At 47.9% G+C, this 12,445-nt stretch overlaps 1 protein-coding gene across 1 annotated transcript in view; it reads left to right on the top strand.

The window, feature by feature from the left end:
- The first annotated feature begins 741 nt into the window (after positions 1 to 741).
- LOC125487641 (barrier-to-autointegration factor B-like) overlaps positions 742 to 12,445 on the top strand; it is a 12,489-nt gene continuing 785 nt past the window's right edge. The window contains exons 1-2 of the mRNA XM_048619561.1: positions 742 to 907; positions 12,109 to 12,445. The exon at positions 12,109 to 12,445 is cut by the window's right edge and continues 785 nt beyond it. Coding sequence (XP_048475518.1) covers positions 785 to 907; positions 12,109 to 12,255 — 270 coding nt within the window. The 5' untranslated portion in view covers positions 742 to 784 and the 3' untranslated portion in view covers positions 12,256 to 12,445. The remainder of the gene's footprint in view (positions 908 to 12,108) is intronic.

Here is a 12,445-nt window from a genome sequence, read left to right as displayed (position 1 = left end):
TGGAGTGGAGGGGAGGGATAGGGGGATGGAATGGCGGGGAACAGGGAGCGATCAGAAGAGGAGGAGAAGGTGTGGGGCAGGGCAGTGGACACGGGCAGTCATAGTGGGTGAGAGGGGGTGATGGGGTGAGGAAAGGGCAGAGCGATGGAAGAGAGGATGCTGCAGGGGGAGAAGATAACTGGGTGGGTGGGTTGTGGATGCATGGGAGGGAGAGGTGAGATGAGGTTGTACCTGTTGGAGGAGAGTTGAGTGCAGAACATTTGGAGGGGTTTTCCACTGGGTATGCTTCCTCTGTTCACAGCTTTCCCTACCCCCTGAGCCGTCCTTGGGATTTGCTTTCCTTTTGGTGACTTTCGTTTTCACACACTGGGTGTGTTTGTTTTATGAATTTAGTCTCTGAGCCATTGTGGGCAGGAAACGCATTCCTGAAGCAGTTGGGGATTTCCAATCTGCTGCTGGTTTTCTTCCTCGAGTTTCTGAAGTCAGGTGACACAGAGAGAGAGAGAAACTTACTGGCACAATGGTGCCACACTCAAAAGCTGTCCATCAGATGAAGCTTTGCAGTTAGTAGCCTGACCTCTGAGTGGGTTTGCGCGTAAAATCAGCCCACAAACTGCTGGATTTAACTGTGCCACGTACTTAAGGCTGTTAAAGATACGAGTCACTTCTGAAAGGGAGTCTCAGAGCCTGCGACCTACGTATTGAAGTTGCTTAAATTTTGAACCTTTTGGAGGTATTGATTTTATGCGTGTTCTTTGTCTCCCAGCATTGAAAACACAGCAGGATGACCACTTCACAGAAACACCGAGATTTTGTGGCTGAGCCCATGGGGGAAAAGTCCGTCCGGTGCCTAGCGGGAATCGGGGAGGTCCTCGGAAGGCGACTGGAGGACCAGGGATTCGACAGGGTAAGTGGAAAATTGACAGCAGAGGGAGGCGATGGCCTACTGGTATTATCGTTTGACTATTAATCCAGAGACTCGGTTAATGTACTGGGAGCCCAGGTTCACATCTAGATTCAATTTTTAAAAGCAAAATCTGGAACTAAGAGTCTAATGATGAGCATTCTCAGGAAAAACCCATCTGGCTCACTAATGCCTTTTAGGGAAGGAAACTGCCATTCTCAGCTTGTGTGGCCTACATGTGACTCCAGATGCACAGTAATGACCACTGACCCTGGCCAGCAATACCCACATCCCATGAATGAAAATAAAAGGCCATGCGAGCCCTCAGGTCAGTGGTACAAGTAGTAGGTGGGAAATGGTGCCGTATAACTTGGTAGACCTCAGTTTGAGGCCACTCACAAGGGAGCGGGATTAGGCTATTCGCCTATCGAGTCTGCTGTGCCTTTCCATCATGGCGGATATGTTTTTAGACCCATCCTCCTGCTTTCTTCCTGTATCCCTTGATAATCTTACCAGTCGAGAACTTATATATCTCTGCCTTCAATATGCTTGATGTCATGGCCTCTGAAACCACCTGCAGTGATGAGGTCCACAGATTCACCTCACTCCGACTGAAGGAATTCCTTCTCGGCTCGATTCTAAAGGGTCGTTCCTTCACTCTGAGGCTGTGCCCTTGGGTCCTAGTCTCCTAATGGAAACATCCTCTTCACGCCCACTCTCTCCAGGCCCCTTGTTTTACTGTATGTTTCAATCAGATTCCTTCACCGCCTCCCCCTGCATCCTTCTAAACTCCATCGAGCACGGACCCAGAGTCCTCAACTACTTCTCGTATGACAAGGCCTTCATCCCTGGGATCATTCTTGTAAACCTCCTCTGGACCCTCTCCACGGCCAGCACATCCTTCCTTAGATACAGGGCCCAAAACTGCTCATAAAATTCCAAATGCAAACTGATCAGTGCCTTGTACAGCCTCAGCAGTGCATCCCTGCTCTTGTATTCTAGCCCTCTTGAAATGAATGCTAACGTTGCATTTGCCTTCCTAATTGCAAACTGAACCTCAGCATTAACCTCGAGGGTCTTGAACTAGGACTTCTAAGTCCCTTTGTGCTTCTGATTTCTGAAGCCTTACCCCATTTATAAAATAGTTTGCACCTCTATTCTTCCTACCAAAGTACATAACCTCACACTTTCCCACATTATATTCCATCTGCCACTTCTTTGTCCACTCTCCTAGCCTGTGCTAGTCGTAGAGTCCTACAGCACGGAGATAGGCCCTTTGGCCCAAACTGGTCCATGCTAACCAAAATGTCTAACCCTATTTCCCTGCACTTAGCCCATATCCTTCTAAACCTTTCCTTTCCGTGTATTCGCCCAAATGCCTTTTAAATGTTGTTAATGTACCCCTCAACCACTTCCGCTCGCGGCTCATTCCATACGCGTACCACCCTCTGTGTAAAAAAAGTTGCCCCTCAGGTTCCCATGTATTCTTTCCCCTCTTACCTTACACTGATGCCCTCCAGTCCTTGATTTCCAATCTTGGGAAAGAGACTGAGTGCATTCACCCTATCCATGCCTCTCATGATCTTCTACACTTCTACAAGATTACCCCCTCCATTTCCTACGCGCTAAAGAAAAAAGTCCTAGCTTGTCCAACCTCTCCCTATAACTCAAACCCTTGAGTCCTGGCACCATCTTTGTAAATTTCTTCTGCACTCTTTCCAGTTTAATAACATCCTTCCTACAGCAAAGTGACCGAAACTGAACACAGTACTCTAAGTGTGGCCTCACCAACGTCTTGAACAACTGCAACATAACTTCCCAACTTCTATACTCGATGCCCTGACTGATGAAGGCCAGTGTGCCAAAAGCCTTCAAAGTCCTTCAGTATCCTTCTCGCTTCTTCAACACGATCTGTCACAGAGCATGGAAACAGGCCCAACTCGTCCATGCCAACCAGGTTTCCTAACCTGAACTAGTCCCGTTTGGCCCGTATCCCTCTAAGCCTTTCCTATCCATGTAGCTGTCCACGTGTCTTTTTAAATGTTGTAATTGTGGTTCCTCAATTCTACCCACACAGAGTCTACACCTCCTGACTCTCTCATGACAGAATCTCTACAGTGTGGAAGCAGGTCATTCGGCCCACTGGGGGCACAGCGACCCTTCAAAGAGCATCCCACCCAGACCCACTCCCCTACCCCCTGTAACTCTGTATTTCCCATGGCTAATCCACCTAACCTGCATATCTTTGCACTGTGGGAGGAAACTGGAGCACCCGGAGGAAACCCACACAGACACAGGGAGAATGTGCAAACGCACGGTCACCCAATGTTGGGATTGAACCCTGGCACTGAGGCAGCAGTGTTAACCACTGTGCCACCGCTTCTTGCTATCAATTTAATTTCATTTCTTACTAACATAGGTGGTCCTGCCCCTCTACCCAGCTGCCTGTCCTTTTGATAGGACACATATCCTTGGGTATTTAGTTCCCAGGCCTGATCCTGTTGGAGACATGTCTCTGTGATATCCCCAGCATCATGCCTGCCAATTTCAATTTAAGTACAACTCCCTCAGTGGTGCATTGACTGTCCACCACCGCCCCCCCATTAGTTGTCCCTTTATCTGCTGTGCCCGAAATTAAATTCCTGACCATTTCCATACTCTTTGACGTGTTACTTGTTGTGGAAACTAATGACTTCTGCTGGGTGCCAGCTGCAACTCTTTCCATAATTTTTCAAACAACTGAATTCCACTGCCTACCCGCAAACACCAACCATTTAGTTTAACCCCATGTCTCCAGCAGTAGTTATGCGATTCGCCAGGACTCTGGTCCCAGCATGCTTCAGGTGGAGCCTGTCCCATTGGAACAGCTCCCTCTTTCCCCAGGACTGACGCCAGTATCCCACGCGTCTGTACCCATTTCTCCCACACCATCCTTGAGCCACTTGTTTTAATCTTGTTGACCCTGTGCCAATTTCGTTGTGGCTCAGGTAGTCATCAGTTTTTTTTTTGGTTCTGCTTTCCAATTTAATCCCTAACTGCTCATATTCCCTCAGTAAAGCCTCTTTCTACCAATATCGTCGGTCCCTACATGGACTGCGACAACTGGATCTTTCCCCTCCCATTCCAAGTTCCTCTGCAGCCCAGATGAGATATCCTGACTCCAGGCACCAGGCAGGCAATACAGCCTTCAGGACTTTTGATACTAGCCACCGAGAACAGCGTCCATTCCCCTGACTACACTATCTCCCATTACAACTACGTTTCTCTTTTCTCCCCTCTCTTCAATGGCTTCCTGTACCACAGGAAGGTTACTCCTACTTTCCTACTCTTCCCCCACACGGAGCAAGAATCTCAAACCTGTTAGACTGGCTGAAGGGCTGAGGCTGCTTTCAGCATAGCCTCCTGGATCCCTGTACCTGCTTCGCTGGTAGTCACACCTTCCTGTCCCTGACCAAGGACCGGAGTCGAGGCAGTGAATCTAAGGGTTGTGTCTGCTTCCTGAAACACGCGCGCGCTTCTGATCTCGGTCCGCACACTGGAAGCTGGCGTACCTGCTGAATGCTGGCATGTGGACTAATCGAAAGCACCAGTGTTGAAACTCCCAGCACCAGAGGAGGATCACTCGATCCAGCCTCCCTGTTCTGAATAAGTTGTTCATTTCAGCTTTTGTTAGACCCACAACACTTTCACACAGTCCTCCTTTACATCCAGTTTTGGGAGTTTCTGTTGACTTGGATTCCACCAGCACTGCACTCCAGATCGTATCAAACTTCCTGGTTCCTTTTAGCCGGTTCTGTTCAATTTGTCGCCCTCTGTTATTATTGAGCTGGAGGGGGTTCAGAAGAGATCTACCAGGATGCTGCTGGGAATGGAGGGTTTGAGTCATAAGGAGAGGCTGGATCTTTTTCACTGGAGGTAGGAGTATTGAGGGGTAACCTTTATAGAGGTTTACAAAGTCATGAGGGGTATAGATAAGGAGAATGGTAGGTGTCTTTTCCCTCGGGTGGGGTCTTTCGAGGCTCGGGGGCATATTTTTTAAGGTGAGAGGAGAAAGATTTTAAAGAAGGCATGAGGGGCACAGGGGTTCGTGTGTGGAATGAACTTCCAGAGGAAGTGATAGATGCGGGTACATTTACAGCGTTTAAAAGACATTTGGATAAGTACAGGAATAGGGAAAGGTTTGGACGGATACAGGCCAGGAGCAGGCAGGTGGGACTAGTTTATGTTCTGGTTGGAACGAAGAGTCTGTTACCGTGCTGTATGATTCTTCCTCAGCTTCCTGGAATTCCTTCCCTAAACCTCCCAACTAGGCCAGCTTGTATTTAAATGAAATCATATTTAATAGTTTATATTTAAAGATAAGTACATGAATATGAAATGTTTGGAGGGTTATGGGCCAAGCGCAGGTAGGTGGGACTAGTTTAGTTTGGGATAATGGACAGCATGGACTAGTTGGGCCGAAGGGTCTGTTTCCGAGCTGTATGACACTGACTCTGTGGAATGGAAAACAGCCCCTTCTTATTTCCTCAGTTGAAACGCCTGATTATTTTGAGCATCTTGATTAAATCTTCGTCCTACGCAACCATAGCCCAGGATCGTCCTCACACATCTCCCTCCTTTTGTCCCAAAGTGTCGGGGCTAGATTTTGGGCACAGCTGGGGCCTAGCGACAGACACATACAGAAGAGATGTCCATCCCACCCCACTTCATCCACCAACCCAATTCCATCCCCTCAGCTACACTTACCATTTGGTAAGATTGTAGCTATAAGGAATAGGAGGAGGGTGTTCTCACACCATCACCACCCCCACCCCTGTCCAGTCAGGTCCACTTTCCTGCCTTTCTCCCCCATTACCATTCAATTCCCTGACTGATCAAGAATCTATCCATCTCAGCCTTAAATAGGACTCTGCCCCCCACAGCTCTCTGTCGCAAAGTGTTCCAAAGGCACTCAACCCTTTGAGAGAAGAAACTCCTCCTCACCTCAGTCTTAAATCGGTGCCCGTTTATTCTGAGACAGCACAGTCTGGTCCCTTTTCTTCCTTTATTCATTCATGGAATGAGGGTGTCATTGGCTAGGCAGCATTTATTGCCCAGAGGGCAGTTAAGAGTCAGCCACATTGCTGTGGGTCTGGAGTCACATGTAGGCCAGACCATGTAAGGATGGCAGTTTCCTTCCCTAAAGGGCATTAGTGAAACAGATGGGTTTTTCCAACAATCAACAATGGACTCACGGTCATCATTAGACTCTTAATTCCAGATATTTACTGAATTCAAATTCCACCATCTGTCATGGCAGGACTTGATCCCAGGTCCCCAGAACATTATCTGGGTCTCTGGATTAACAGTCCAGCGATATTACCACGAGGCCATCGCCTCCCCTCAGTCTAGGGTCTTAGACTCCTCCATGACGGAAACATCCTCCTCAGCGTTGACCCTGTTAAGCCCCTTAAGAATCCTTTTATATTTTGTTGAGATTGTGTCTCATTCCGCTAAACTCCAGTGAGTAGAGTCCCAACCTGTTTAACCTCAGCTCATAAGCCATTCCCTCCACGCCTGAGATCATCCTAGTGAACCTTCTCCGTTCTGGTTGTGGTCTGACCCCCAGTTTTTCACTGATCCTGCCTCCACTACTGTCTGGGAAAGAAAATTCCGCAAGCTAACAACACTGGGTGGCGAGTGAAAACGATATCTCATACTTTAATAAATGCAACTTTTATTGAGTTGTCTGTCCCAGTTCTCGCGAGCTCCCCCACCAACCAGGGAAGCAATGCTCTCGGCCTCAGCCCTGTTTTAAAAACTCCCCTCAGATGTTTCGATAAGGTTGTCTGTCGTTTTTCCAAATGAATGTCAGCTGAACCCCCCTCCTCCATAAGACAAAGCCCTTGCTCACCAGAATCGGGCGAATGGACCTTGCCTTTTTATGGGATGTGGAAGTCACTGGCATTTGTTACCCAGCCCTTGGACGGGATTGGCTTGCCATGCCATTTCAGAGGGCAGTTTTTTTTTGTAAAAAAGTTATTCATGGGATGTGGGCATTTGTTGCCCATCCCTAATTGCCCAGAGGGCCTTTGAGTCATGGTCACAGTGCACGGAAACAGACCCTTCGGCCCAACCAGTCCGTGCCGACCGTAATCCTAAACAAAACTAGTCCTACCTGCCTGCTCCTGGCCCATATCCATCCAAACCTTTTCCTATTCATTTCCTTATCCAAGTGTCTTATCCAAGTAATTGTGCCCGCATTCACCACTTCCTCTGGCAGTTCATTCCATTCGCGAACTGCCATCTGTGTTTTTAAAAAAAAAAATTTCCCCTCACTTTTTTAAATCTCTCTCTCTCCTGTCACCTTAAAAATATACCCCTAGTCTTGAAATGCCCTGTCACCACATTGCTGTGGGTCTGGAGTCACCAGACCAGGTGAGGGTGCCAGATTTCCCTCCCTAAAGGGATGTTTTTTTATTAACGGCCAATCAACCACTAATTCTCAATCATCGTTAGACTCCTAATTCCAAATTTTTTTATTCTATTCAAATTCCACCATCTGCCGTGGCGGGATTCAAACCTGGGTCCCCAAAGCATTACCTGGGCCTCCGGATTAACAGGTCAGCGGTAATACCGCTAGGTCTCCCCTCGGTTAAGAGTCAACCCCGTCGCTGTGTGTCTGAAGTCACGTGTGGGCCAGACCTGGTAAGGATGGGCAGATTTCCCTCCCTAAAGGGTGCTGGGTTTCAGGGTCAGAATCTGTGAAATTGGCTTTGAATTCTCAAATTATTAATTGAATTTAAATTCCGCATTGATGTGATGGAATTTGAATCTGTCTCCACAGTGTTACCCTAGGCCTCTGGGTTATTAGATCAGGGATATTGTCAGTAGGCTGCCATCATCCCACTGCGTCCAGTTCCATTGCATTCTGTCTTCAAGGAGAACTCCAGTGTTTTATGCAGCACTCCAGATATATCTCGCTCTGGCTCTGCGTAGCTTAGCAACGCCCCCTCCCCCCACCTTGTAGCATTTTCACTCCCCTTTGTAGTCATTTGCTGAACCTGCATAGCAATGTCTAGAGACTAACACAAGGGAAGAGACCAACTGATAAGGTAAGAGCCAGGAGCAGGAGTGGGCCATCTCATCCCTCCAGCCCGCTCCCCCATTCAGTACGATCATGGCTGATCTTTTCGTGGACTCAGCTCCACTTCCCTGCCTGCTCACCATAACCCTTCATTCCCTGTACTCTTCAAAGATCTATCTTTGCCTTAAAAACATTCAACGAGGTAGCCTCACTGGGCAGGGAATTCCACAGATTCACAACCCTTTGGGTGAAGAAGTTCCTCCTCAACTCAGTCCTAAATCTGCTCCCCCTTGTTTCGAGGCTATGTCCCCCTAGTTCTAGTCTGAACCGCCAGTGGAAACAACCCCCCTGTTTCTATCTTATTTATTCCCTTTGTGGTTTTACATGTATCTAGAAGATTCCCCCCTACCCCCCCCCCCGAAACACTCACCCCTCACCCACATAAATTTCAATGAGTACAGTCCCAGGCTTCTCATAAGCCAACCCTCTCAACTCCAGGACTAACCTAGTGAACCTCGTCTGCACCCCCTTCCATTGCCAGTCCATCCTTTCACAAGTAAGGAGACCAAAACCGTACACAGTTACTCAGGTGTGGCCTCACTAGCTCCATATACAGCTGCAGAGGCTACTGAAAGAGGGGAACCTCAGAGTGCGAGTCTGCAGATCCCTGAAGGTAGCAAGACAGGAGGGACACAACGGCTAAAACTACACGCAGGATACTCTCCCGTAGTGACTGAGATCCGTAGTTAGTATAAAGTGCCTGGGAGTTTAGAGCTCTGTAAAAGCACCAGCTGTCCTACACGAGTGCTGTCTACAATTCTGGTCACAGCACTGGAGAGGGCTGCTGAAGTTATTTTGCTCTGAAGGGACAAAAGAAGTTGGCTGGGGAGAGGTGTTTGAGGTGAATGAAATTCTTGGGGGAGGGACGGAGTTAACCAGAGATGGTTTCAGTTAGGAAGATCATGTTTCCATTAGCAGTAACACCTGTAAAGCTGGGGACTCCAGTGTAAAGGTTAGGGAGGAGAGTTGTGGGGTGCGGGTTTTCGCCTTCCCCATAGTGGGTGGTGGGTGGTGTCCGGCACTGACCACCTAAAATGGTGACCGAGGCAGGAACCGCCTAGAGAAAGAACATAGAACAGTACAGCACAGCACAGTACAGGCCCTTTGGCCCACGATGTTGTGCCGACCTATTATCCTACTAAGATCAATCTACCCTGCATACCCTACATTTTACTATCCTCCATGTGCCTATCCAAGAGTTGCTTAAAAGTCTCTAAAGTATCTGACTCCACTACCACTGCTGGCAGCACATTCCACACACCCACCACTCTCTGTGTGAAGATCCTACCTCTGACATCTCCCCTATACCTTCCTCCAATCACCTTAAAATTATGCCCCCTTGTAGTAGTCATTTCCGCCCTTGGAAAAAGTCTCTCACTATCCACTCTATCTATGCCTCTCATCATCCTGTACACCTCTATCAAGTCACCTCTCATCCTTCTTTGCTCCAGTGAGAAAAGTCCTAGCTCCCTCAACCTTTCCTCATAAGACCTGCCCTCCAGTCCAGACACCATCCTGGTAAATCTCCTCTGCACCCTCTCTAAAGCTTCCACATCCTTCCTATAATGAGGTGACCAGAACTGAACACACTATTCCAAGTGTGGTCTAACCAGAGTTTTATAGAGCTGCAGCATGACGTCATGGCTCTTAAACTCAATTCCCCTGTCAATGAAAGCCAACACACCGTACATCTTCTTTACAACCCTATCAACTTGGGTGGCAACTTTGAAGGATCTATGGACATAAACCCCAAGATCCCTCTGTTCCTCCACATTGCCGAGAATCCTGCCATTAATCCTGTATTCTGCATTCAAATTCAACCTTCCAAAATGAATCACTTCACACTTGTCTGGGTTGAATTCCATCTGCCACTTCTTTGCCCAGCTCTGCGTCCTGTCAATGTCCCGTTGCAGCCTACAACAGCCCTCCACGCTGTCCATAACTCCACCAACTTCTGTGTCATCGGCAAACTTACTAACCCACCCTTCCACTTCCTCATCCAAGTCATTTATAAAGATCACTAAGACCAGAGGTCCCAGAACAGATCCCTGTGGAACACCACTGGTCACCGAGCTCCAGGCTGAATATTTTCCATCTTCTACCACCCTCTGACTTCTATTGGACAGCCAATTCTGTATCCAGACAGACAAATTTCCCTGAATCCCATGCCTCCTTACTTTCTGAATGAGCCTACCATGGAGAACCTTATCAAATACCTTGCTAAAATCCGTATACACCACATCCACTGGTCTGCCTTCATCTGTGTGTTTTGTCACATCCTCAAAGAATTCAGTAAGGCTTGTGAGGCATGACCTGCCCCTCACAAAGCCATGCTGACTATTTCTAATCGAACTGTGCTTTTCCAAATAATCATAAATACTATCTCTCAGAATCCTCTCCAATAATTTGCCCACCACAGAAGTAAGACTGATCTGTCTGTAATTCCCAGGATTATCCCTATTCCCTTTCTTGAGCAAGGGAATGACATTTGCCACCCTCCAATCATCTGGTATTACTCCAGTGGACAGTGAGGATGCAAAGATCATTGCTAAAGGGGCAGCAATCTCTTCCCTCACTTCCTGTAGTAACCTTGGGTATATCCCCTCTGGCCCAGGGGACTTATGTTTTTCAAAATTTCTAGCACTTCCTCCTTCTTAACATCAACCTGTTCGAGCATATCTGCCGGTTTCATGCTGTCCTCACAAACGTCAAGGTCCCTCTCACTGGTGAATACTGAAGCAAAGCATTCATTAAGGACCTCCCCTCCCTTCTCTGACTCCACGCACAAGTTCCCTCCACTATCCCTGATTGGCCCTACCCTCACGCTGGCCATCCTCTTGTTCCTCACATAGGCATAGAATGCCTTGGGGTTTTCCTTGATCCTACCTGCCCAGGTTTTCTCATATGCCCTTTAGCTCTCATAAGTCCATTCTTCAATTCCTTCCTGGCTACCTTGTAGACCTCTAGAGCCCTGTCTGATCCTTGCTTCCTCAGCCTTAAGTAAGCTTCCTTCTTCCTCTTGACTAGATGTTCCAAATGTCCTGTCATTCAAGGTTCCTTCACCTTACCATCCCTTTCTTGCCTCAGTGGGACAAACCTATCCAGTACTTGTAGCAAGTGCTCCCTAAAGAACCTCCACATTTCTGTTGTGCATTTTCCTGAGAACATCTGATGCCAATTTATGCTCCGCAGTTCTTAGCTAATAGCATTGTAATTTCCCCCTCCCCCAATTAAATGCTTTCACATATCATCTGCTCCTATCCCTCTCCATGACTATAGTAAAGGTCAGGGAGTTGTGATCACTATCGCCGAAATGCTCTCCCACCGAGAGATCTGACACCTGGCCTGGTTCGTTGCCAAGCACCAAATCCAATATGGCCTCCCCTCTAGTCGGTCAATCTGCATATTGAGTCAGAAATCCTTCCTGGACACGCCTGACAAAATCTGCTCCATCCAAACTATTTGCACTTGGGAGATTCCAGTCTATATTAAGGAAGTTGAAGTCGCCCATGACAACAACCCTATTACTTCTGCACCTTTCCACAATCTGTCTCCCAGACTGTTCCTCAGTGCCTCTGTTGCTATTGGAGGGTCTATAGAAAACTCCAAATAAAGTGACTGCACCTTTCCTGTTTCTGACTTCACCCATAATGACTCAGCAGACAAACCCTCCTCGTCCTCCCTTTCTGCAGCTGTGATACCATCCCTGATTAGCAGTGCCACTCCCCCACCTCTTTTACCTCCCTCCCTATTTCTTTTGAAACATCTAAACCCCGGAACATCCAACAACCATTCCTGCCTCTGGGTTATCCAAGTCTCCATAACGGCCACAACATCGTAGTTCTAAGTACCGATCCATGCTCTAAGTTCGTCACCCTTATTCCTGACACTAGGGTTAGGGCCCAAAGAGACGGTCACTGAAATGATGGCCAGAATGGCTGCCTCTTTCTGTTCTCACTGCTCCCGGGGAGAAGTTGGGTGGGTGGGGGGAGGGAGTGGGGTGCGGAATTTCCCGTTCTTGTTCCACCTTGTGTTACAATGATATCTCTATCTGCATTCTGCCCTCTCCCCACTGCAGGCATACGTGGTGCTGGGACAGTACCTGGTCCTCAGGAAGAATGAAGATCTTTTTAAAGAGTGGCTAAAGGACACATGCCAGGCCAATGCCAAGCAGTGCAACGATTGTCACACTTGCCTCCGCGAGTGGTGTGATGCCTTCCTGTGAAGCTCCTGACCTCGGCTCCCCTCTCCCTTTGTACTTTTATTGGTATTAAAATGACGTTAAATTATCGTTCTTTACCCACTGCCCCCCCCAACCCCACTTCCTTTCCATTGTACTCTCCCCTCTCTGTTTTGTTCTTTCTCTTTCATTTTCTCTCCCTCTTTTATTCTTGCTTCCTTTCGTTCTCTAGCGC

The sequence above is a fragment of the Rhincodon typus genome, chromosome 43 (genome assembly GCF_021869965.1).
Source record: "Rhincodon typus isolate 14 chromosome 43, sRhiTyp1.1, whole genome shotgun sequence".
Taxonomy (NCBI): Eukaryota; Metazoa; Chordata; class Chondrichthyes; order Orectolobiformes; family Rhincodontidae; genus Rhincodon; species Rhincodon typus.
This window is presented reverse-complemented; position numbering and strand designations above follow the sequence as displayed.